Raw genomic sequence first — 23,494 nt, forward strand, 5'->3', positions numbered from 1 at the left:
CTGAGCATAGACTTACACAGGAAGACCTAGATATTCCTAAATATAACATTTTTTATCAAATCTGTAAAAATCCAAACTGCAAATGAGAAGGGACGGTGACATATAGAAGATACGTTACAAATTACAATGTTATCTGAAGTGTTCAAATTGTTATCCCAGCACAAAGTTGCATACCTCAGGCAAGTTCTCATGTCATTTTGCAAAATGTCTCAAATATTGTTATCTTTACTCCTGTTGAGGTTGTATACATTTTTAAAATAGTAATAATTGCAAATCCCCCTCCTCAAAATAATTTGTTACAGGTGTATACATTTCAGAGGTGTGGAGACACCCTGTTTACAGATGAAACTGCAGATTAAGATTAAAGAAGAGAGCAAACTGAAACAGCATCAATAACTCTGCAGAGCAGAGTAGAAGCCAGAGATTTCCACATATAGCACCAAAACTCCTTAGAGTTGTTCTCAGTCACACATCACACATGCATATACACATGTACACATATGTCTCCTTACCATAGGTACCAAATTCTGTAGGGCTGGCTCCAGGATAAAAGCTGGGGGCACCTGGTTGGACAGGATACTGCTGGGTTGGTACAACGTACGTGGAGCGTCCCTAGGTCAGAAAGAAAGGGAAGAAAAACACAGCTAATGAGTGTCTCTACATTAAGGTTGGACCGTGAGGAAGGAAATGTGGTGTGGAGAACTGTAATGTCTACTGGATCAAGCATAGCACAACAAGTAAGAAAGCAAAGATGGAAGGATCATAAAGACCATCAGGGTCAACAATTTGGGAACAGGAAAGCCTTGCCAATTCACGCAAGACTCCTCAAACTGGACATCTTCAATCTGTTGCTGTTGTTCTCAAAGCTAAAGCCAAAACCTCCCCTAAAGATGGTGCACAGAATATGAAAAGAGCCACTTCTCCCAATCTTAGCTTGGGCATCCACCTGAACTGGGCCATTCAATTTCACTGATTACAGCCTCCTCTCTCCTCCAAACAGCTCAAGGCATTTATACGTGGCTTTCCCTGCCCTTCCAGGTCAATTCTGTCCTCATAACAACATTGTTAAGGTTGGTCAAGCTGAGAGAAAGCAATTAGCCCAGGGTTACCCAGTGAGTTTCATGGCTGAGAGCAAGTGAAGATATGAATGGGGTTGTTTCAGGCCCAGTCTAGTGTTATAGCCTCTACACATGCCAATTTATCCATGACAACACTGTGCCCTTTCTGCTCAGCTGGCTGATGAAAAGATGGCACAAAAGGCCCCAATGTCACTTATTTTCAGAGGTTTCTTGCCAGTTCCTATAACACAAACATGGGCAAACTTTAAGTGTTTTGGACTTCCAATTCCACAATTCCCAGCAGCTTCAGGCCCCTTCTTTTTTTCCCCTCAGCTGCTTATGCTGACAATTTAGATCACTGAACCCTACCAAACCTAGTCTGCATAAATTTGGGATGGGAAGTGTACGGCCCTCCAGACGCTATCAATCCCAAATCCCAGGGCAACAACATCAAGAGGGCAACATCATTTGGAGTGTTCTACAGACACGATCTTGGTCTGCGGGGATGGGAATCGATGCAGAAAAAGCATATTCATCGGTGGTATAGAAGTAGTGTAAAATATTATTTCTCAGAACTTTTCCAAGAAAAATGTTGGGGGCATTTGTGTTTAGCAGACCCTGAAATATGCATTAGGGTCTGCTAAACAGATCCCTTCCCAACCACACAGCAGGTTTTGGCATGGTGAAAATGAAAGCCCCTGAGAGGCCCTATGCATGATCCATTTACATGTACATAATGTTCCACCCCATATAGAAGCATAAATAGGAGTGCATTGATCCAGGGAAGTCATGCCACTGCTCTCTTCTGCCTTGGTCAGACCACACCTGGAATCACACTGTCCGATTCTGGGCATTGCAATTTAAGGGAGATGTTGACAAGCTGTGTCCAGAGGAGAGCGACTCAAATGATCCTGGGTCTGGAGAACAAGCCCTATGAGGAGTGGCTTAAAGAGCTGGGAATGTTCAGGCTGAAGAGGAGACATGATGAGTGCTATGTATCAAGGTGTGAGGGGAAGTCCTAAGGAGGAGGGAGCAAGCTTGTTTTCTGCTGCCCTGGAGACTAGGACGTGGAACAGTGGCTTCAAACTACAGGAAAGGAGATTCCATCTGAACATTAGGACTAACTGTGAGAGCTGTTCCACAGTGGAACTCGCTGCTCCAGAGTGTGGCGGAGGCTTTTAAACAGAGGCTGGGTGGGTTGTTATAGGTTTTTTCTGGCTACAAGGCCATGGTCTAGAGGCATTCTCTCCTGATGTTTCGCATGCATCTAAGGCAAGCATCCTCAGAGGTAGTGAGGTCTGTTGGAACTAGTTCTAGTCCTAGTTCCAACAGACCTCACTACCTCTGAGGATGCTTGCCCTAGATGCAGGCAAAACATCAGGAGAGAATGCCTCTAGACCATGGCCATATAGCCCGAAAAAACCTACAACAACCCAGTGATCCCGGCTATGAAAGCCTTCGACAATACAGAGGCTGGATGGCCATCTGTCGGGGGTGCTTTGATTGAGATTGTCCTGTTTCTTGGCAGAGGGTTGCACTGGATGGCCCAGGAGGTCTCTTCGAGCTCTATGGTTCTATACATAGATAGATAGATAGATAGATAGACCCACCCACAATATCAATCCCTGACTACATTATAGGTAAAAAGTGTCAGAGAGGAAAGGATGCAACTTTCTCAAAGAGATGGGCAGTATCCTGCTGCTTGACCAAATGTAGGGGAAAGTCCAGTTCTGGTGGGGGAGGCAGACACAACTGTAGGACCTGTGGCATCTGAGATACTCTGAAAGCAGGCACAGCACAGCAAAGATCTGACCAGATTTAATAAACCTGACCAATCTGAGGCTTTTATAGAATAAATCTGTATATATTTTCAAATTAAAGAAACCAAAAACAGTTTAAAAGTCTACACAATCTGAGTTATTATGTTATGTCTCCATGTGCCACAGAAGGAATAATCGATTAAGGGCTTCCCTTTTACTAAATGTGTTGCTTCCCATTTAGGGTTTGTGAAAGGACTTGTATTTTTTAAAATCACATTTGCTACTCATTTTACCAGAATTAAAGAATTACCCCCCTACATCTACTAGAGATTTCCCTGAAACAGGGTACAAAAAAATACCCACGCACCTCTGTCGATGCCATTTGTATTTTCCCTACGAAGACGTTTTTGAGAGCAGTGCTCCATTATCACTGGACTTTACTTAGATTTTGATGCTATTTGGACTTTCCTTTGGACTACAGCAGTGGTTCTCAACCTGAGGTCCCCAGATGTTTGCTCCAGCTGCGCCCGTACCATGGGAAGTCTGACTTGGCCACGGTAGTCCACGCTCTGGTTACATCCCGTATAGACTACTGCAATGCTCTCTACGTGGGGTTGCCTTTGAAGACTGCTCGGAAGCTTCAAATGGTCCAGCGTTCAGCAGCCAGGTTGCTAACAGGAGCGGCACTCAGGGAGAATACAACTCCTCTATTGCACCAGCTCCACTGGCTGCCAGTTTGCTACCGGGCACAATTCAAAGTGCTGGCGTTAGCCTATAAAGCCCTAAACGGTTCTGGCCTTACTTAACTCTCCGAACGCATCTCCTCCTATGAACCGACTAGGACACGAAGATCATCTGGAGAGGCCTCGCTCTCGGTCCCGCCTGCATCACAGGCATGCCTGGCGGGGACGAGAGACAGGGCCTTCTCAGTGGTGGCCCCTCAGCTGTGGAACGCCCTGCCTGTAGATATCAGATCGGCCCCGTCTGTGCTATCGTTTCGGAGGAAGGTGAAGACCTGGCTGTTCGAACAAGCATTCGACTAAACAGTGTAATTGAACATAGGAATACGGAATAATGGATGTTGAGACTGGATTCTGATTTTACTGTTGAGGCGCTAATTGATTGTTATACTAATGTTTAATTGTTGATGCTATAATCTGTTTTTAATGGCTTTATACTTGTCTTGTGATGTTTGTACTGATGTTGTCAACCGCTTTGAGTCACCTGAGGGCTGAGAAGAGCGGTATATAAGTAAAGTAAATAAATAAATAATAAATAAATGTTTTTGGCCTTCAACTCCCAGAAATCCTAACAGCTGGTAAACTGACTGGGATTTCTGGGAGTTGTAGGCTAAAAACATCTGGGGACCCCCAGGTTGGGAACCACTGGTCTACAGCTTCCAGAAATCCCAGCCAGTTTATCAGCTATTAGGGAGATGAAGGCCAAAACATCTGGGGACCCACAGGTCTAGAACCACTGGGCTACAGGCATATCATGAAATAGTACCAGAGGAGCTTAAGAGGCCAACAAGCACTTCCAAGGGGGTATTTTGGGGAAAAGTGGATAAGCGAAACTGTGATACTGGATCTAAAGATAAGGAGGTTGCATTCTAATTTCTCAACAGGTCAAAATACATTCACTTTGCAGCCACAGATGAACCGGCTCACAGGCAAATGGCCATAGTCAGTGTAACTAAGAAGACCCAAAAAGATCATCCAGGGCATTCTTCCAAACAACCCCATTCAATAAAGTCTGGAAGAGAACATGAAGGCATTCTCATTGGTCATCCCTCAGTTTTGGGTGACTCATCAGAGCCCAAGCCTTTCTGAAATTGCACAAGATGTTTTGATTCAAGGAGGGACCAAAAGGCAGAGAGTAATTAGCACACAGTCACTAATGCTATGGTCTACAAGTGTTGTGGATATAGCAACCCCCTACAAGTAGGGCTGTAAAAGCACAGTTCCACTCTCTTGTTGGGTTATTTTTCAATAAATAGTGGCAGACATATATCCTGTCACACACCAAATGTCTGCTGTTGCTCTTCAGCAGTATAGAGGACAATTCTCTACTTTTCTTAGTGGCTTTCAACAGTCAGTATCAAACCAGGACATTTGCAAATATTTTAATGTGCATGCATAATCTTTGCCACAATCTATTTACTTTTGTTTGTTTGTTTTTACAAATGATAGTCACCCTTGTAAACAGTTTTGGATGCAAACATAAGAAACCATGAAGCCAGGCTATGGTACTGTTGGCAAGAAGGTGCACACTTAGGGCAAGGACACCAGGAAAGAGGGGAGAAGCCAGACCCGCAATGCTGCAGGAATCAAACAAACAGGAAAGCAGCCTAGCATCAGGTTCCAGAAAACATCATTCCTCTGGAGAAGTGCCCTCCTCAGGAAACGCCTCAGCCCCCAGCCCAACCCTCACCTGTCCGGGGATGTAGTAGGCGCCTTGCGAAGCAGGGTAGGAGATCTGTGAGGGGATCATCATCACCTGGGAAGCAGCTGGATAAACATGAGCGGGCGGGCCAGGCCGAGCCGACGCGTTACTCTGCACCCGGGAAGCGCTTGCCGGAGGCTGGGGCCTGCTCTGGTAGAAATGCTTCAAGAGAGAAAGGAAAGAGAGTGGGGCATGCTTGGTTAGCAAGGCCTGGCTGCAGAAGTCCCCGAGACCCAGCGGCTTTCCCCTCTGCCCAGCCCCACGGCCCCTTCCCCCATCTGCCCAAAGGCTCTGGATCTGTGGCTCCGGGAAGGTTGCGTGCAGGAATCTGCCTCGGCTGAAAACACAGAACAGGACCGCTAATGCAAAAGCTGGCAGCTCCGGCGCACTCTCTGCAAAACCAAGCTACTGGTTTTGTTTGTAGAAGAAAGCAAGTGTCAGGCCCAGAAGGCTGCAGAGAAAAAAACCGGACTGTCTGGGCAAATTTCTGCACAACTGAATACTCTGCTCTAGTCTTCCAAAGGGCAGAAGTACTTTGTGCTTGGAGGTCGGTGCTAAATCTTCCTATAAGCCTAGTCAACAATCGGGAGGGCCACACCGGGAAGTAAGCTGGGATGGCACCTCAACCGCCATTTCATAATGCATGGCTGATGCAAATGGGATGCTGTTTTAGTGGCAGAGAAAAAGCTCCACTTAGTCTGAGTGACTAATGCTCTACCATATACAGCAGGCATGGGCAAACGTTGGCCCTCCGGGTGTTTTGGACTTCAACTCCTTAAGCGGCTGAGGGGGGAAAGGAAAGGGCCTGAGGCCAGGAATGGTGGGAGTTGAAGTCCAAAACACCTGGAGGGCCAACGTTTGCCCATGCCTGATATATAGCATGCCCTACAACAGTGGTTCTCAACCTAGGGTCCCCAGATGTTTTTGGCCTTCAATTCCCAGAAATCCTAACAGCTGGTAAACTGGCTGAGATTTCTGGGAGTTGTAGGCCAAAAACATCTGGGGAATCCAGGTTGAGAACCACTGCCCTACAATATTAGGTCTTTCTTCCATAGGTGAATGAAACAGCCACGAAACTACAAAAGAAACCCAAACACAGGTATGTAACAAGGATGCAAAATGCAAGTGACCTCATCTACAAATGGGCCTAACTATGATTTCCTTTAAAAACCATGATTTAGAGCAGGGGTCCTCAAACTTTTTAAACAGAAGCCTAGGTCACAGTCCCTCAAATTGTTGGAGGGTCAGATCATAATTTGAAAAAAAAAACATGAATGAATTTCTATATCTTATTTGTAGTGCAAAAAACACTTAAAAACAATACAGTAATTAAAATGAAGAAAATTTTTAACAAATATGAATTTATTAGTATTTCAACGGGAAGTGTGGGCCTGCTTTTGGCTGATGAGATAGGGTTGTTGTTGTCGTGTGCTTTCAAGTCATTTCAGACTTAAGTTGACCCTGAGCGAAGGCCAGGTAAATGAGCTTGGAGGGCCGTATGAGGCCCCCGGACCTTAGTTTGAGGACCCCTGATTTAGAAAATTGTTGACTATATGCCAAGGGCCCACAAACTTTTTAAACAGAGGGCCAGGTCACGGTCCCTCAAACTGTTGGAGGGCCGGATTATAATAATTCCTATGCACAGTGCAAGTATCTTATTTGTAGTGCAAAAAACACTTTAATTAAAATGAAGAACAATTTTAACAAATATAAACTTATTAGTATTTCATTGGGAAGTGTGGGCATGCTTTTGGCTGATGAAATAGGATTGTTGTTGTTGTTGTTGTGTGCTTTCAAGTTGTTTCAGACATAGGTTGACCCTGAGCGAGGGCCGGGAAAATGGCTTTGGAGGGCCGTATTCGGCCCCCGGGCCGTAGTTTGAGGACCCCTGCTCTATGCAACCAACAATGTTGGACAGTTAGAAGCTCATATCCTTAATGAATCAGATATTCTAGGAAGGAGGGTGAAAACAAAACAAAATGGTGGATTCTGAAAGCCAAGGACCAAACAATTTTGGAAGGATTGAAGAAGGGGAATGTTTAAGAAGCAGCCAGAGATATGAATACTTCCCCCACCCCTCCCCAAGGATGCAAAAGGAAACCATTACGGATTTCAGCGATGCTCCTTTTTCCAGACTCCGACACAGATCAGAGGTAGGAAAAAGGGGAGTCCTGCCAAACATGGTTTGCATTCTATAGACCCCAACGGCAACGGCTTGAACTATACTTGAGCAGAGCGGCCACTAAGCGAGTTTCACTCCTGTTTCATCAGCCCCTCCCGCTCCCAACCGGAGTAGGGGTTATAGAAAAGGCTTTACCTGAAGAGACCTGAATCCTCCCTGTTAGCAAGCGCACAAGCACACGCACACAAGAGGAGGAAAGAGAAGGAGAAAGAGAGAAAGAGAAAGGAGTTACCTACAGCCAGACAAGTTACCAGGCTCTTGGGAATAGCCAACAATGAGCAGGAAAGGAACTGCAGCCTTGTGGGAAGGAAGCTGGGATTCGGGGGAGGCAGGGAAGGGGAGAGAAACAGGCTGGGGCTTGCATTTGAAGGCTGTCCTGAAAAAATGACATACCATCTTGGGACAGTGTTATTTGTGAGGTCTTCAGATGAGCCCCACCAATGTCAGCAAAATTGAAAAGAGGAGAATGCTGGGCAGCTGAGAAAGTCAAAATAAGCAGCTGAACTGGTGGACAACATTCTGCCTATTGGGTTGTTGTAGGTTTTTTTGGGCTATATGGCCATGTTCTAGAGGCATTCTCTCCTGACGTTTTGCCTGCATCTATGGCAAGCATCCATAGATGCAGGCAAAACGTCAGGAGAGAATGCTTCTAGAACATGGCCATATAGCCCAAAAAAACCTACAACAACCCAGTGATTCCGGCCATGAAAGCCTTCGACAATACTTTCTGCCTATTGGGTGATGACTTAGGCTAGTCTGCTTAATCCCAACTAGCAGGTGCCAAGGTCTGACTTTGAAAACCAGGAGGGCCACACTGGGAATTACAGAATGGTGGCAGGATGAGATGGCACCTCAACCGCCATTTCATAATGCAGACCTACTGCCAAATTTGGCTGCTGTAAATAGGATGCTGTTTTAGTGGAAAAGAAAAAGCTCAACTGAGCAAGTGGCTAATTCTCTACCATATATATATATATATATATATATATATATATATATATATATATATATATATATATATATATATCATATCTCAGCCATGGGCAAACTTGGGCCCTCCAGGTGTTTTGGACTTCAACTCCCACCATTCCTAACAACCTACCTGCCATTAGGAATTGAAGTCAAACCACCTGGAGGGCCAAAATTTGGCCTCACCTGATTGATTGATTGATTGATTGATTGATTTACAGTATTTTTATACTGTATTTTCATTTTCTCAACCCGAGGGGGACTCAAAGCGGTTTATATATTATATCTAGCATGCCCTTTCTTCAGGCCTTTCTTCCCCACAGCTTAGTTCATCTCGAGAGAACCCTAAAAGAAGCACCGGCCCCTTCAACTCTCTCCACTGGAGTGCTGCTTCTGGTCTTTTTAAATACTTGGGTGAAAAAATAAATTTGTTTTCTTTCTTTCGTGTCAGGAGCGACGTGAGAAACAAATCGCTTCTGGTGTGAGAGAATTGGCCATCTGTAAGGATGTTGCCCAGGGGATGCCCTGATGTTCAATGTTCTACCACCCTTATGGGAGACTTCTCTCATGTCCCCGCATGGGGAGCTGGAGCTGACAGAGGGAGCTCAACCCACTCTCCTTGGATTCAAACCGCTAACCTGTCAGTAAGCATTCCTGCTGGCACAAGCAGTCCTGCTGGCACAAGGATGGGCAAACTTCGGCCCTCCAGTTGTTTTGGACTTCAACCCCCACAATCCCTAACACCTGGAGGGCCAAAGTTTGCCCATGCCTGTTTAACCCATGTGACGCTGGGCAAAGTAAAATTGGTACTTCCCCTCCAAGGAGCACTGAGAGAGTTTAAAAAAAGGGGGGGGGGGTATTTTAGGTCCTCCTGGGACGAGCAAAGTTCTTGTCTTTCACAACTCTGCTCAGATGATAGGATGGTTCCTTTTTCAATAAGAATTAATGCTTAACTGTTCTCAAATTAGTAGAATGGCAAGAGATCTTTTGAATACTTCTTGGCAGGGGGTTGGACTGGATGGCTCATGAGGTCTCTTCCAATAATAATAATAATAATAATAATAATAATAATAATACCCCACTACCATCTCCCCAAGGGACTTGGTGCGGCTTACATGAGGCCAAGCTCACAGTACATCAATAAACGAAGGCAATAACAAATAATCAATACAAAACAGTTAAAATAAAACTCAAAACTCTATGATTCTATTGTTCTATAATTTTATATGGGCAGGAAAAGGGCAGCTGGCCTTGAGGCGCCACTGGTATGTTCTCTTCTCCACAGAATGACCTTCGTCTTAGCAATGGGTCATATCAAAATCTGTAATTTCAGCACCAAAACCTGCCCTACACTTACACACAAGTGTATCGTGGAGATTCCCTCCATTATCCTGCCTTCTCTCCTCTTTTCTGGTTAACTAACTGGTTAATTATCTGCTTGACATAAGTGCAATTGACAACAGGAATAGCTTTGGATTACAATTCTGGATTTTGCAATTTTAATGCTATATTAAGATGTTTTTAATCCTATATTTTAATTTTAAATATCTTCTCTATGTTCTATCTTTAATATGATGTTATGGTTTAATTTATAGTTATATGTTATCATTTTAGCGATTATGATTTAAGTTTCATACATTTGTAGGCATTGAGTCCCCTCAGGGGTGAGAAGAGCAGTATATAAATGCAGTAAGTAAATAATAAATAAATTACTTATTCCATTTACATCTCCCACCCATGTTTGACTATCTCCTTTGGGCAGAGGCAGTTGAAAATAAGTTCTCCACAAATGTCGAGAGGCATTAGATGACAGCAAACCCCATAATCAAGAATGCTTTGAGGAGCACAAACATTATTATTAGCAACCAGATTATAATAACTGAAGGACTAAATAAAAACAAGGAAGATATTGCAATGTCTAGCGAAATGAAAACACAGACTGAATTGCTATCTCTCAAAGGATGACAGTTTCATTATATCTTCTAAATATAGTAATGCACAAGCTTTCTCCCAGTGGATCAAATGAAGTTATTGGTTCACCCCAAAACATTAAGTCTCGCTTGAATTTTTCTTCCTTCGAAGTAATTTTCTTCCGTCTGGTGCCCTCCAGATGTGCTGGACTACAATTCACATTATTCCCAGTCAGTGGTCTACATGGGAAACTATAAGAGCTGTGGTGGTTAGGAAAGGCGAATCTCAATATTTTCCACCTCTAATTTTCAGGTTTCAGGTTTGGTTGGCCAATTCAACAGTACTAAACAGGAGGAAATTGTCTCAGGTATGTTAAAAAAGCCAACATAGCTGAAAGTGGAAAAGGATTTCAACTATAAAAACTATTCCACACTACAGCACAATCTTTTCTTCTTCTCTTCTTAAAGTACAGTGCTTTTCAAAAAGTGGCATTGCTGTCTCAACTTCTTTTCCCAGTGGATACTACAAAAATGCTTTGTCTTCCATATGTCTTTCTGTCAGGGACAGGTGGCTACAGTGCTCTCGTCGCCAGCTTTCTGCCCCTTGCAATCCTCCGGGGCCCAGCATATTGACTGCCAAAAACAGTGTCCAAAGTACACTTCCAGATTTGAAAAACAGGTCTTTTCATGGTGTTACAACAGTGCGGTGCAGCAGGGCACTGCAACTTATTTCAAAAGTGAACTATAGTCTCCTTAGAGATTTCTGGGAGTCACCATTCGCCCCGCTTTCAGCCAGAAAAAAAATGGCAATTCAAAAACATCGAAGTTTTCAACATGCAGGGTCACATTTCTGCCTGATATGATGCAAACCCGCACGCTCCCATTGCTGCAGGACTGTTGGCAACACGCTGGAAAGCAATCTTTACACAAAGAAAATGTTCAAAGAAATGGCAGGCTTTGTTTATTTTGGTTCAGTTTACCGCTTATCAAAGATCATCGATAGAATAAGGAAATGGAAAAGATGTTTGCAATTCAATTTGCTCTTATATAATGGTGAGATTACACCATGATAGAAATGGAAAGACGTAATGTTTGAATTGTTTCCCTTTCAATATACTGCTGAACAGAAATACTTATTTCTATGTTATTTGGAGCATTATGGGTAGAAGAAAGGCCAAGAAAAATTGTTCTAAGCTCAAAAGAGGCAGCATCCCATTAAAGACAGACCTTTCAGCTATGCAAAAATACAGAATGGGGGACACCTGGCTCGAGAGCAGTACGTGTGAAAAAGATCTTGGAGTCCTTGTGGACAACAAGTTAAACATGAGCCAACAATGCAAAAAAAGCCAATGGGATTTTGGCCTGCATCAATAGGAGCATAGTGTCTAGATCTAGGGAAGTGATGCTACCCCTCTATTCCACCTTGATTAGACCACACCTGGAATATTGTGTCTAATTCTGGGCATCACATTTGAAGAGCGATATTGACAAGCTGGAGGGCGACTAAAATTATCAAGGGTCTGGAGAACAAGCCCTATGAGGAGCGGCTTAAGGAGCTGGGCATGTTTAGCCTGAAGAAGAGAAGGTGGAGAGGAGATACGATAGCCATGTACAAATATGTGAGAGGAAGTCACAGGGAGGAGGGAGCAAGCTTGTTCTCTGCTTCCCTGGAGACTAGGACATGGAACAATGGCTTCAAACTACAAGAAAGGAGATTCCATCTGAACATGAAGAACTTCCTGACTGTGAGAGCCGTTCAACAGTGGAACTCTCTGCCCCGGAGTGTGGTGGAGGCTCCTTCTTTGGACGCTTTTAAACAGAGGCTGGATGGCCATCTGTCACGGGTGCTTTGAATGCAATATTCCTGCTTCTTGGCAGGGGGGTTGTACTGGACGGCCCATGAGGTCTCTTCCAACTCTATTCTATGATTCCTCCTTTCAATAACTACTATTCAAGACATTGGAAAGGAGGAACACTCCTCTCTGAAGAAGAATCAGCCTCAGCTCCCGATGAAATACATGCAGAACAACGCTTGGGAAAGTTAGTTTCTTGGATGGATTGTTGTAGGTTTTTTCGGGCTATATGGCCATGTTCTAGAGGCATTCCTTCCTGACATTTTGCCTGCATTTATGGCAAGCATCCTCAGAGGTAGTTTTAACTATTGCAGTGAGGTCTTAGTTTCTTGGATGTCAACTCTCAGAATCATCCAGCTTGCATGGTCAGAATTACTGTGACTTTGCCAAACTTGGTCATATTTGCACTGGAAGTTGTTCACAGAATAACACTGGATGACCTGGAGATTCCTATAGGTGTTCTCAAAACAAAACAAAAAAGTAGAGTTTTTTTCTTCAAAAATTTCCTCACTTTTCTGGGGCTCCTGCAACCCTAATCCCTCAAAATCTGGAGGGCTTCTTGTAAAGCATGCTTCAATTTATTTTCTCCCTTTCTAGGTCCCTAAATACAGGGCTAGGGGAGGTTGGCTGATGGATTTTCTCTGAGACATCTGTATCTCAACACGTTGGGAAGCAGAGTGGTGGAAGAGAGCATTGCCTACCTGTAGGATGGCAAGTCAACAGTGACCATGTTTTAGAATAACACTGACAATGAATGTTGGGCACGCCACGTCAGCCACCCATAGCTATGTTAGGAAGTTGGTGTACTCCCTGAGCTACTACCCAGAGTCATCTTTCTTTCAGGGATACTTTGAAGTATTATTGGCTGTGTGGCTCTTTAGGGTGCTAAGCACAGAGGCAACACATAAAATAATCACTACAAAGCCTAGCACCACCCAAGACAGTGGCCCTGAAGCTTTGGTCTGCCAAATGGTGTGGACTTCATCTTCCAATATCCTTGACTAGTACTAATGCTAACTGGGGTCTGTGGGACTTAACATGCAAAATACCAGAAAGAGAAAAGTACGAGAATGACTTTCATAAGAAACCGTGGCAGCAACAGATCTAGACTGAGAGCAATCAATTATAATAGCTGGGCAAGTTTAACGTGCAAAAGAGAAGGCTAAGAGGAGACATGATGAGGGCCATGTATAAACAAGTGAGGGGAAGTCTGAGGGAGGAGGGAGCAAGCTTGTTTTCTGTTGAGCTTGAGACTAGGACACAGAACAATGGCTTCAAACTACAGGAAAGGAGATTCCACCTGAATATGAGGAAGAACCTCCTAACGGTGAGAGCTGTTCAGCAGTGGAACTCTCTGCGCCGGAGTGTGGTGGAGGCTCCTTCTTTGGAGGCTTTTAAACAGAGGCTGGATGGCCATCTGTCAGGGGAGATTTGAATTCAATATTCCTGCTTCTTGGCAGGGGGTTGGACTGGATGGCCCATGAGGTCTCTTCCAACTCTTTGATTCTATGATTCTATATTTGATTTCAGACACCTTTGGATTATAGACTTTGTCAACATGGAATGATGAGGCCATCTGTCAGGGGTGCTTTGAATGTGATTTTCCTGCTTCTTGGCAGAGGGTAGGACTAAATGGCCCACAAGATCTATGATTTTTTAAGGACTCATTTTCCAAAAAGTGAAAGGTAGAAGCACTCAAAATCAATACCTAAAATGTTTCATGTATAGGTAAGATCTCGAGCTTATTATTAACTTGGTGATACTCAGCACAATTCTGTGATTAAGGCCAGTATCTCCAGCCCAAGCAGGCAGATACTGAGAGATAGTGGCTTTGCTAAGGTCACATGCTGAGATTACGGCAGAGGCGAGATGTGAACCAATGAATTCTTATTCACAGCCCTTTCTGTTTGCACAGTCTTGATAAGCTACAGGCAGGACAGGTGCTGAGGGGGTGATGTTTCTCGGAGGATGCACGTAGTAGACCTGGGCTGCTTAGACGGATGTCATATTAGACCCACAAGCAAAAAGAATCAGCCCTTTTGATATGGCAATAGAACCACCTCATTTGAAAAAAGGGCAGACAAGACCTTGAGTGGAAGCCTCTTTTATCACCCTCTTTGATAAGAGCCCGCGGTGGCGCAGTGGGTTAAACCCCTGTGCCGGCAGGACTGAAGACCGATAGGTCACAGGTTCAAATCCGGGGAGAGGCGGATGAGCTCCCTCTATCAGCTCCAGCTCCTCATGTGGGGACATGAGAGAAGCCTCCCACAAGGATGATAAAAACATCAAATTATCTGGGCGTCCCCTGGGCAACGTCCTTGCAGATGGCCAATTCTCTCACACCAGAAGCGACTTGCAGTTTCTCAAGTCGCTCCTGACACGACAAAAAAAAAAACAACACCTTTGATGAGGTTAGATCAATAAGGAGTCATGGGAGAAAAATGAAAACAAATTCAGACTCCAAGCCAACACCTTTTCAAAATGCTTACATTGATAAGTAGAAAGTTAGGTCAATAAATTAAGGGTTCTACAAAGCATTTATTGAGCAGTGTGTGCAAGTGTGTGTATGTCTCTTATCACACCATGTAGCTCTCCAATCTTTTAGTTCTTCCCTAAAGCTGACATTAACCAACATTCCCAAAACCCACTGAAGGGCAAAGCCTTGCCTCTTTCCCTTTTCCTCCTCTCTCACCCATGGCTTAAACACTCTCTCTGAGCAACTGGCAGAGCAGAGATGATGGAGACTGCTGCAACCAATGGAGTCTGGAGTAAGATGAAAACAGAATGGGCCAGTCCTTCCTGTAAGCATCAGGCAGTTTGATAGCAATTAGCAAATCACACTGGACATACCAACAACAGTTGAGTCCCCCTTCCACATGAGACAATACAGAGTGGGGGTGAGAAATGGGAAATAAAATGACAGCTCCAGAATGGCTCAAACACCAGACCTCAGCATGGACAGGCAATTCATTCCATTGGAAAAGGAAGGGAGTGATACCAAATGGGGAAGCAAAAGAGGCAGAAGTAGTGCCTTCCAAGCATGAGAAAGAGTGCAGCAGAGACACTGCCACCATGAGTCAGACATCATGCAAGTCACAGGGAAGGGGGAAAGGTACTATTGCTTTGGACACGGCAGCCAAATTGACTTTGAGCCCACCCAACTCTCTGTGGAGTTCTCAGAGACGGGACAATTTTTGCATTACAGCTGGGCATTCATGCCACAGATCCCCTTCTCTGTGTTTTATTGACATTTTGACTGGATTTATTCACTGTGCCAAAAGTTATCTAAGCTTGAAAGGGTCAGAGGAGTAACCAAATAGCCCCACTTTAAAAAAGTAGGCGTTAATATTTGGGTAGCACATGTATTTACTCACTTCAATCCCTAAATTTGGAAGATTTGTCCTCCTCCTCATCATCATCATTATCATCATCTTAACAGGGAAGATAGAGCAGTTTGCCAAATTTTACCCAGTGCCTTCATGCCAAACATAAAATGGGCACTTCACAGCCCCATCTTCTTAAAAACCCCATGCCGTCACCTTTCCCTTCTTGTAGGCCAGGCTGCATGACCACTAGCTTATACCCTTTAGCCAATTTCCCTGCAGTGTCCAAAGCAAGGCCTCCAATGTGGCTGCACCCCCCTCCCCAGAAGTGCATTCAGCATGCTGTGAGGGGAGCAGAGAAGGGTTAGTACCTGCTGATGTAAAGCACGAGGCCCTGCTGGAAACTAAGACAGGAAAGAGCGGGGGGAGACAAGAGCAGAACATCACTGACAGTTACAGGTATCACCACCCCTCCATGTCACACACTTCATTTCCCAGCATGGGCTCCTTCACTGGCCTGCCCCTTCTTACCCCACACTCACTCCTAGCTGGTGAAGATCCAGCAGACAAAGTGAGGACAGAGCAATTCCCAGCATAGCTCGGACTCCATGGCTGGCTCCAAGGTGCTCATGCAAACCAACATCCCCGCCTTGCATGTGCAGAAGAAGGACTGCAGAGTCAGCAGTGCCTGGGGACTGAGTTAGCCTGCAGGACTCCTTGTGCCCAGCAACCCCTCTACAAGCCACCAGCAAGACTGAAGAACCTGTTTGGCAGGCAGCACATGAAGGAATGCCTGCCTGACACCTCAAGAGAGTGTGGTGGCCCAAGAGCAGCTGGAGCCACACCAGCAGTGATCCGACTTCCCAATCCTTACCTGTCGAGGCTGGGAAGGCGTATTCATTTGGGTAGCTTGCGCTGGGTTAAAAACCACAGGTGTCGTCTGGCCAGGAGGAAATGCTGCTTGCTGAAATAGGGAAGTGGGGAGAAAGAAAGGGGAGAAAATTAGTGGTTTCTTTAGCTGCTTCGACCCCCGGCCTCCTATCTCATTAATCCTCCAGCTAGCAGTATAACGGCAGGTTGAAGCGCAACATTCCCTAAACAGAAGGGATGTAAACGGCTGTCCAGTTCAAACTCCATTTCTAAGACTGTCTGAACAGATGCTTATGCAAAATCAAGTCCCAAGCATAAAGCAAGTGAAGTGCAGAAATGTACATTTGGGGCAACTGAGGAACTTCCTCCCAAACTGCAAGAGACAGGACAGGAAAGTGAGGTAGTGAACATCACATGAGTGAAAGTCAAGGCAGCCCTGGGTGTAAAGTCCTTACCTGTGGAAGTCCAGGAGAAGGGGAAGGGTGTGGGGCTGATGGGGTTCCTCCTGAGGGTTGTGGAGCTTTGTTCATTTCACGTGTTGCTGCATAAGGATCCCTTTGCTATCTGTTCCAACAGAGAAAGGCAGACATTGTAAAAAGTAAACACAAGAGGAATCACACACAAACTAATCATTTGGGACAAGAATTCACCGGAACCAAGTCGGCCCTAAAATTGAACCCTACAAGCATGGGAAAGCAGTCCAAACAAGTGGAGACAGTCACTTGGACATCAATTTAGCAGGACGCGCCCTGAGATGTGAAGAGCCTCCTCAAACCACAGAAATTAGGCCAGAGCACAGAATGAACAGGGGCTCATGTAAGCAAAATTTGGATGAGAGGGATTCCAAAGGACTCCAGCCAAGATCTAATGCCCACTTCATCTCCATAGCATTTTTTGCACGTGTTTTCATTTCCTTTCATTCAGCGCCCCTGTTCCATCACACCCCAACCCCATATTTTTGAACTTAACATACATCTAATATAAAAGGCACCTTGGCTTGTCGTTCACCTGAAGATGCTCTTTATTCTTGCAGTGACACTCACAAAATAGTATCATGGCCTCCATAAATCTTGGGAGAGTCATTTCAGTACAAGCCTCTAATGTACACAAACTGTATTAAAAAATGTCCAAAAATATATATGGCTCGCCTGCAGTTGGACATATTCATTCCATACAGATTGAAGCATGGGATTTTGCCTCCCAAGAATCTGTTTGCATTTCATTACATAAGGCCAGCCATGCTTCTGACCACCTTGTTTGCAGACTAAGAATAGACAAAGAGGAGAAAGACTTCTAAGCTTCGATTAGTTTCCATCATTCCCATAAACTAGTAGATCTCATTCACTTATAAAAAAATACCTACTCATTTTTTTCCAGATGTCCTGCTTCTAAGAACTTTCAAACATATTCTAACTGCCTTCCACAGCAAAGATATAGTTCGGTAATTTTGTCCATGACATTGGCAATTTGATTTAGAGACGTAACATTTTGTGAATTTGCACTTTCAAAGTAATAGCTGAAATAAAGAGTTCCCTGGGGAGCACCAAGTGAATCTCAAACCATCCGAAAGATGTCCAGAAGTGAAAGAATGATTCCACCCAAGGCTTCAGAAGACAAAGCAGCACTATATTGAAGGATCTCCCAGTCATTAAGACCTGGCAGACAGATACCCAGCAGGCTGGTATGCGCATAGTCACGAAACACATAGCATTTGCCTTTGGATGGAAGCATCACTGAAAGATCGAGATCATCAGTATCAAAGCCATATGCTTCTCAAATGTGATCACTATGGCATCTGATATGTTCAAACAGTCTGTATAAAATATGAATGTAGATGTCCATGTGGCTACATCAGGAAATCATTCTGAGAACCCCAAACCAGGGGTGTCCGTATGAGATAAATGGACGACTACAACCTCCTCCATACCAGGTGCACAAACCCACTTGTTATATCCTTCCCATGTTCTTGAGATGCTGAAGCCCTAAACAGTTTGGCTTTTTATCAAATCGCATCTCCCTATATATACCATCCCGTGCACTGCGGTCAGCAGAGGAGGCCCTGCTCTCAGTCCCACCCCTATCTCAAGCACGGTTGGTGGGAACAAGAGAGGGGGCCTTCTCCATGATCGCTCCCCGTCTATGGAACTCCCTACCTAAAGAAACTCCCACCATCCTCTCCTTTAAGAAACTTTTGAAGATGCACTTATGCACTTTAGTATATGGAGAGGAGGAGGACTAAGATACTATTCCATCGGAACACGGGCGAACTCATATGCACTATATGATGGCTGTGATGCATTTTATTAAACACCTGTGTTAGCCATTTCATATACCATTCATGTTTGTTTTTAATGATATATGTTTAATGTTTACACGTCCTAGTTTATTGTCTAATTGGTTTATCCCCCAACATTTATTTTTATTACAAGTTTATTTTATTATTTTGTATTATTCCTGATGTTTTTGTTACTTTGTAAGACATTGAATCTTTGCCTGTTTTTGTGCTGTAAACCACCCTAAGACCCTTTCGGGAGAGAGGTGCAGTCTAGAAATGAAGTTTATTATTATTATTATTATTCTGACACAAAAACACAATATGTCACAGCAAACGAGATATATATGCTGGATTTTGTATCACAAAATCACAGGTTGAACACTTTCCAAGCGTCTAGAACTGTATGATGTATTTTCGAATGATCCGTGCAGATCCAAGAAAGGTGGCCTTTTGCAGTTGACAGATCGTGATTTTGTCAATGTTTATTGTTTCCAAATGCCGGCTGAGATCTTTTGGCATGGCACCCAGCGTGCCAATGACCACTGGGACCACCTGGACTGGTTTATGCCAGAGCCTTTGCAGTTCCATTTTGAGGTCCTGATAACGACTGAGTTTTTCCTGTTGTTTTTGCTCAATGCGACTGTCACCCGGCATGGCAACATCAATAATCCAAACTTTTTTCTTTTCCACAATTGTGATGTCTGGTGTATTGTGTTCCAAAACTTTGTCAGTCTGGATTCGAAAGTCCTGCAGTATTTTGGCATGATCGCTTTTTTACTATTTTTGCACGTTTATGATCCCACCAATTCTGCTGGTAGGTGGTACTTGTGACCAATTCTTTGACATAAGTTCCAACAAATCATTTGGGCCACAGAGTTGTTGTTGTTGTTGTTGCATACAAGTTTTTCTTCAATCTAGGCTTCCAGATGTAACTAGCTGAGTCACTAAGAAAACATTCCCACCATTTGAGAAATCCAGCTACGATAAAGGAGGGCACAGAAGTACCTAAGCCAATGAGCATACAAGCTAGACAGCCACAAACCTATCAGCCAAAGTTAGGGTTAGAAGGAACTGCTTGGGACAAGTGTGTTTAGAAACTTCCTGAACATTAGCAGACCTCATTTCAGTAAGAACAGGCCTACAAACAGGTTACGGTGGAAAGGCAAGACTAACAGGTCAAGGGGAATGGCTGCATGGTGGCCAGCAGCAAACAGCCATCCTGTGAAATGTTGCAGAAATTGAGCCCTTTGGGTCTGCATTGGGGGGGGGGGCAGTGCCCTGCATAGCACTGTAGAGCTCGGACTAGGAAGGGGAGGGAGGGGCACCAAGGCAGGGCAATGTAAGGTCCCTCCACAAGAGTTCGACAGCCCTGCTGTAACCTGACCCTTGGGTTGCAGCTGTCAGCATTTCAAGCTACATAAACCTGGGGCACGAAAAGACAACATATGCAAAGTCGAAGAAAAACCCATAGACAGAGAAATCCAGAAGGACTTCTGTGCCATTCTAGTTCTAGACTTTTTCTGGATGAGACCTAAGTATGGTGCAGGAAGGATCTCACTTCAGTGCCTAAATATCTTAAAGGCACCTTAAAGAAAGCTAAGCAGGGTCAACCCTGCTTAGTACACGAATGGGAAACTGCGAGCAAATACTAGATGCTACAAGCTGTATTTCAGAGGATAGAACTGGAAAAACCAACTCATTGCGTAAGAAAACCCGATGAAATTCATAGGATCGTCATAAGTTGACAGGTGACTTGAAGGCACGTACACACCCTCAGAGCTCAGAGAGTACAGCAATGAAGCTGAAATGGGAATGGATTGGAGGAAGGGGAGAAATGATGCTGGCAATTTCTTCACTTCCACTCAAGGCTATAGTTATCAAGATTTTTATAAATCATCTCCCAGTATTCAATGGAATTTCTCGTTTATAGTTTTAACAAGCATTGAATGTATGTCTCTTTCAGTGTGTATGGATTTGAAGAGCAGACACAGCACCACAACTGTACAGATTCCTAAAATCTTCTGCCTCATTCGAAGTAGTCAGCACAGCATCGCATAGAGGCAAAGTGGGAGGGGGGCACACAAACACCGCAGTCCTTCCTACAGGAAGTAACTCCACATGGTGCTATAAGGCCTGGCCTATCGAGGGACACCACCCCAATGGCACTGCATTTTCAGACTCAATAATAGAAGCCAATCTGGAAGTAAAGTGAGAAGTCCCTCAAGTAGAGACAGGAGAACCATCTCCAAAAACTAAAGCCAAAGACGGAGGGGAATCAATTTGCACCATCTTGAGTGCAGTTTAGGAACACCAGAGTTAGCCTCAGACACCCCCAAACTGTGTCTGAATCTTTTTCAGAAGACAGCCAAGGCAGCCACATGGTTTGGGGAGAAAGCCACTGCAAAGTGCAAGTCATTCCCTCTTCTCGCTGCCCTGCCCCAAATATTCTTGGTGAATTTGCTATTCAGGGCGGCTCCAGGCCAAACACACCTCTTTCCCCAGGCAAAGGCCGATGCATTCTTAAGACAGGGCCAAACCTCAACAATATTTGGGGGGGGGGGGGGCGGTTTCAACTCTTCTGAATTTGTCTTGACAAATTGGTTAACGCAGAAATTTAAGTGGCCCTCTCTCAGAACCAAAACATCAACTCTACACATGAATAGAAAACATACCAACCAAAGAGAGGGAAAATACTCACCCCTAAGTAGGAAACCCCCCAGCCGGTGGTTTAACGAGCCACGGAGACTTTTCATCTGACAGACTTTGTCGGCAGCGGGGAGGGTCGGGCTCGCCAAACATGGGCAAGGCAGGGAGCAGCCCCCCCACCCCCACCAGGCCAGGAACATGAGTGTCTTTGGGAGCTGCCGGCGTGGTGTCAGATCGCAGAGACTGCTGCACTGCAGAGACACCGAGGCAGGGAGAGGAGAGGAGAGAGAGACGGAGGAGGCCGAGGAGGAGAAGAACCGGGGAGCACCCAAAACCCCACCCACAGTCACAGCCATTCGACCCTAGCGCTGCCCAAAGCAGACGGAGAAAATCCCACGCCTACATGCCTGAGTCACTCCGAGCACAGCACACGCAGAAGGAGAAAGGGCTGGGGGGGGGGGGGGAGGAAGGAAAGCCGGCCGGCCGGCAAGCTCCCAGCCAAACCAGCCCTGCTGTGCCCGAGTCTTTCCTCTAGCCAAGGCCAAACAGACAGACACCCATCTGTGCTACCAGAGCCTGCACTAAATAGATGGCAGGAGGAGCCCATCTATCACGCCATGCCACCGTGCTCATGCTCACAGGAGTCCTTGTCTTCCTGTAGAGCACGCTCTGTCAGGAGTGTGTACGTGCTGCCTTCAGGTCGGTGGCCAACTTATGGCAACCCCAATAATTTCATGGGGTTTCTTAACCCTGTTCCAAAGAGAAAGAGGAAGGCTGGGTGCGTGGTGGAGCCTCCTTCTCAGCCAAGAGTGCTTTGTGTATCCTTGAATGGCAGGCAGAAAGTCTTTGGGGTTTCTTCCAACTCTTATCATTCTACACAACCTGAATGTCTCACAGATCAGTTTTGAAATAAAAAAAGAATAACTGGAGTGGGTAATAGGCAATAAAATTTGAGTGCTTGACTCAAGAGGGAGAAGGGGTAAACACACTTAAGGCAACTGGGAAAGTAGGAATCCAAGTTTATGAAGGAGAAGTGGTAATCAGGGAAGCTACAGGCAAAGGATACATCTACAGTGGTGCCCGCAGCAGACAGTGAGTCCTGCTGCAATTACAAAGATGCATAACAAAAGACCACAGTGCCCTCAGCAAGTTACACACAAAATACAGTGGACGTGGGAGAAATTTACTCTCAGATTGCAATTCTCCATAGCCATCGCTGGTTATACTGGCTGGGAGATTCTACAAGTTATAGGCCAAAAAACTAACTGGACTTTTAAAGTACAGGTAAAGGTTTCCGCTTGATATTAAGCTGAGTTGTGTCCAACTCTGGGAGGTGGTGCTCATCCCAAAGAGCCAGCATTGTCCATAGATACCTCCAAGGTTATGTGGCTGGCATGACTGCATAGAGCGCCATTACCTTCCCACTGAAGTGGCACCTATTGATCTACTCACATTTGCATGCTTTCGAACTGCTATGTTAGCAGATGCTAGGACTAATGATGGGAGTTCTCCCCATCCATAGATTCAAACCGCTGACCTTCCGATCAGCAGGTTCTGCAACTTAGTAGTGTAACCTGCCGCGCCACCATAGAATCATAGGATCAAAGAGTTGGAAGAGACCTCATGGGCCATCCAGTCCAACCTCCTGCCAAGAAGCAGGAATATTGCATTCAAATCACCCGACAGATGGCCATCCAGCCCGTTTAAAAGCTTCCAAAGAAGGAGCCTCCACCACACTCCGGGGCAGAGAGTTCCACTGCTGAACGGCTCTCACAGTCAGGAAGTTCTTCCTCATGTTCAGATGGAATCTCCTCTCTTGTAGTTTGAAACCATTGTTCTGTGTCCTTGTCTCCAAGGAAGCAGAAAACAATCTTGCTCCCTCCTCCCTGTGGCTTCCTCTCACATGTTTATACATGGCTATCATATCTCCTCTCCAGCCTTCTCTTCTTCAGGCTAAACATGCCCAGCTCCTTAAGCCGCTCCTCATAGGGCTTGTTCTCCAGACTCTTGATCATTTTAGTCGCCCTCCTCTGGACACAATATTCCAGGTGTGGTCTAACCAGAGCAGAATAGAGGGGTAGCATTACTTCCCTAGATCTAGACACTATGCTCCTATTAATGGGCCAAAATCCCATTGGCTTTTTTTTGTGCCACATCACATTGTTGGCTCATGTTTAACTTGTTGTCCACGAGGACTCCAAGATCT

The 23,494-nt window shown here is 45.0% G+C and overlaps 1 protein-coding gene across 6 annotated transcripts in view; it reads right to left on the reverse strand.

Moving 5' to 3' along the window:
• EIF4G1 (eukaryotic translation initiation factor 4 gamma 1) overlaps positions 1-23,494 on the reverse strand; it is a 141,445-nt gene that overhangs the window by 78,412 nt on the left and 39,539 nt on the right. For 2 of the 6 annotated variants that reach the window (XM_060767401.2, XM_060767402.2), the window contains exons 3-8: positions 16,823-16,931; positions 16,372-16,461; positions 15,869-15,901; positions 7,578-7,598; positions 5,249-5,422; positions 513-612 (exon numbers count right to left, since the gene is read on the reverse strand). In XM_060767401.2, the coding sequence (XP_060623384.2) occupies positions 513-612; positions 5,249-5,422; positions 7,578-7,598; positions 15,869-15,901; positions 16,372-16,461; positions 16,823-16,897 (493 nt within the window). In that variant the 5' untranslated portion in view covers positions 16,898-16,931. Of the gene's footprint in view, positions 1-512; positions 613-5,248; positions 5,423-7,577; positions 7,599-15,868; positions 15,902-16,371; positions 16,462-16,822; positions 16,932-21,340; positions 21,556-23,494 lie in introns of those variants that run through there. The other 4 variants (XM_060767403.2, XM_060767404.2, XM_060767405.2 and 1 more) reach the window with 4 other exon arrangements.

This window comes from Anolis sagrei, chromosome 3 (assembly GCF_037176765.1).
Source record: "Anolis sagrei isolate rAnoSag1 chromosome 3, rAnoSag1.mat, whole genome shotgun sequence".
In the NCBI taxonomy this organism is placed as follows: domain Eukaryota; kingdom Metazoa; phylum Chordata; class Lepidosauria; order Squamata; family Dactyloidae; genus Anolis; species Anolis sagrei.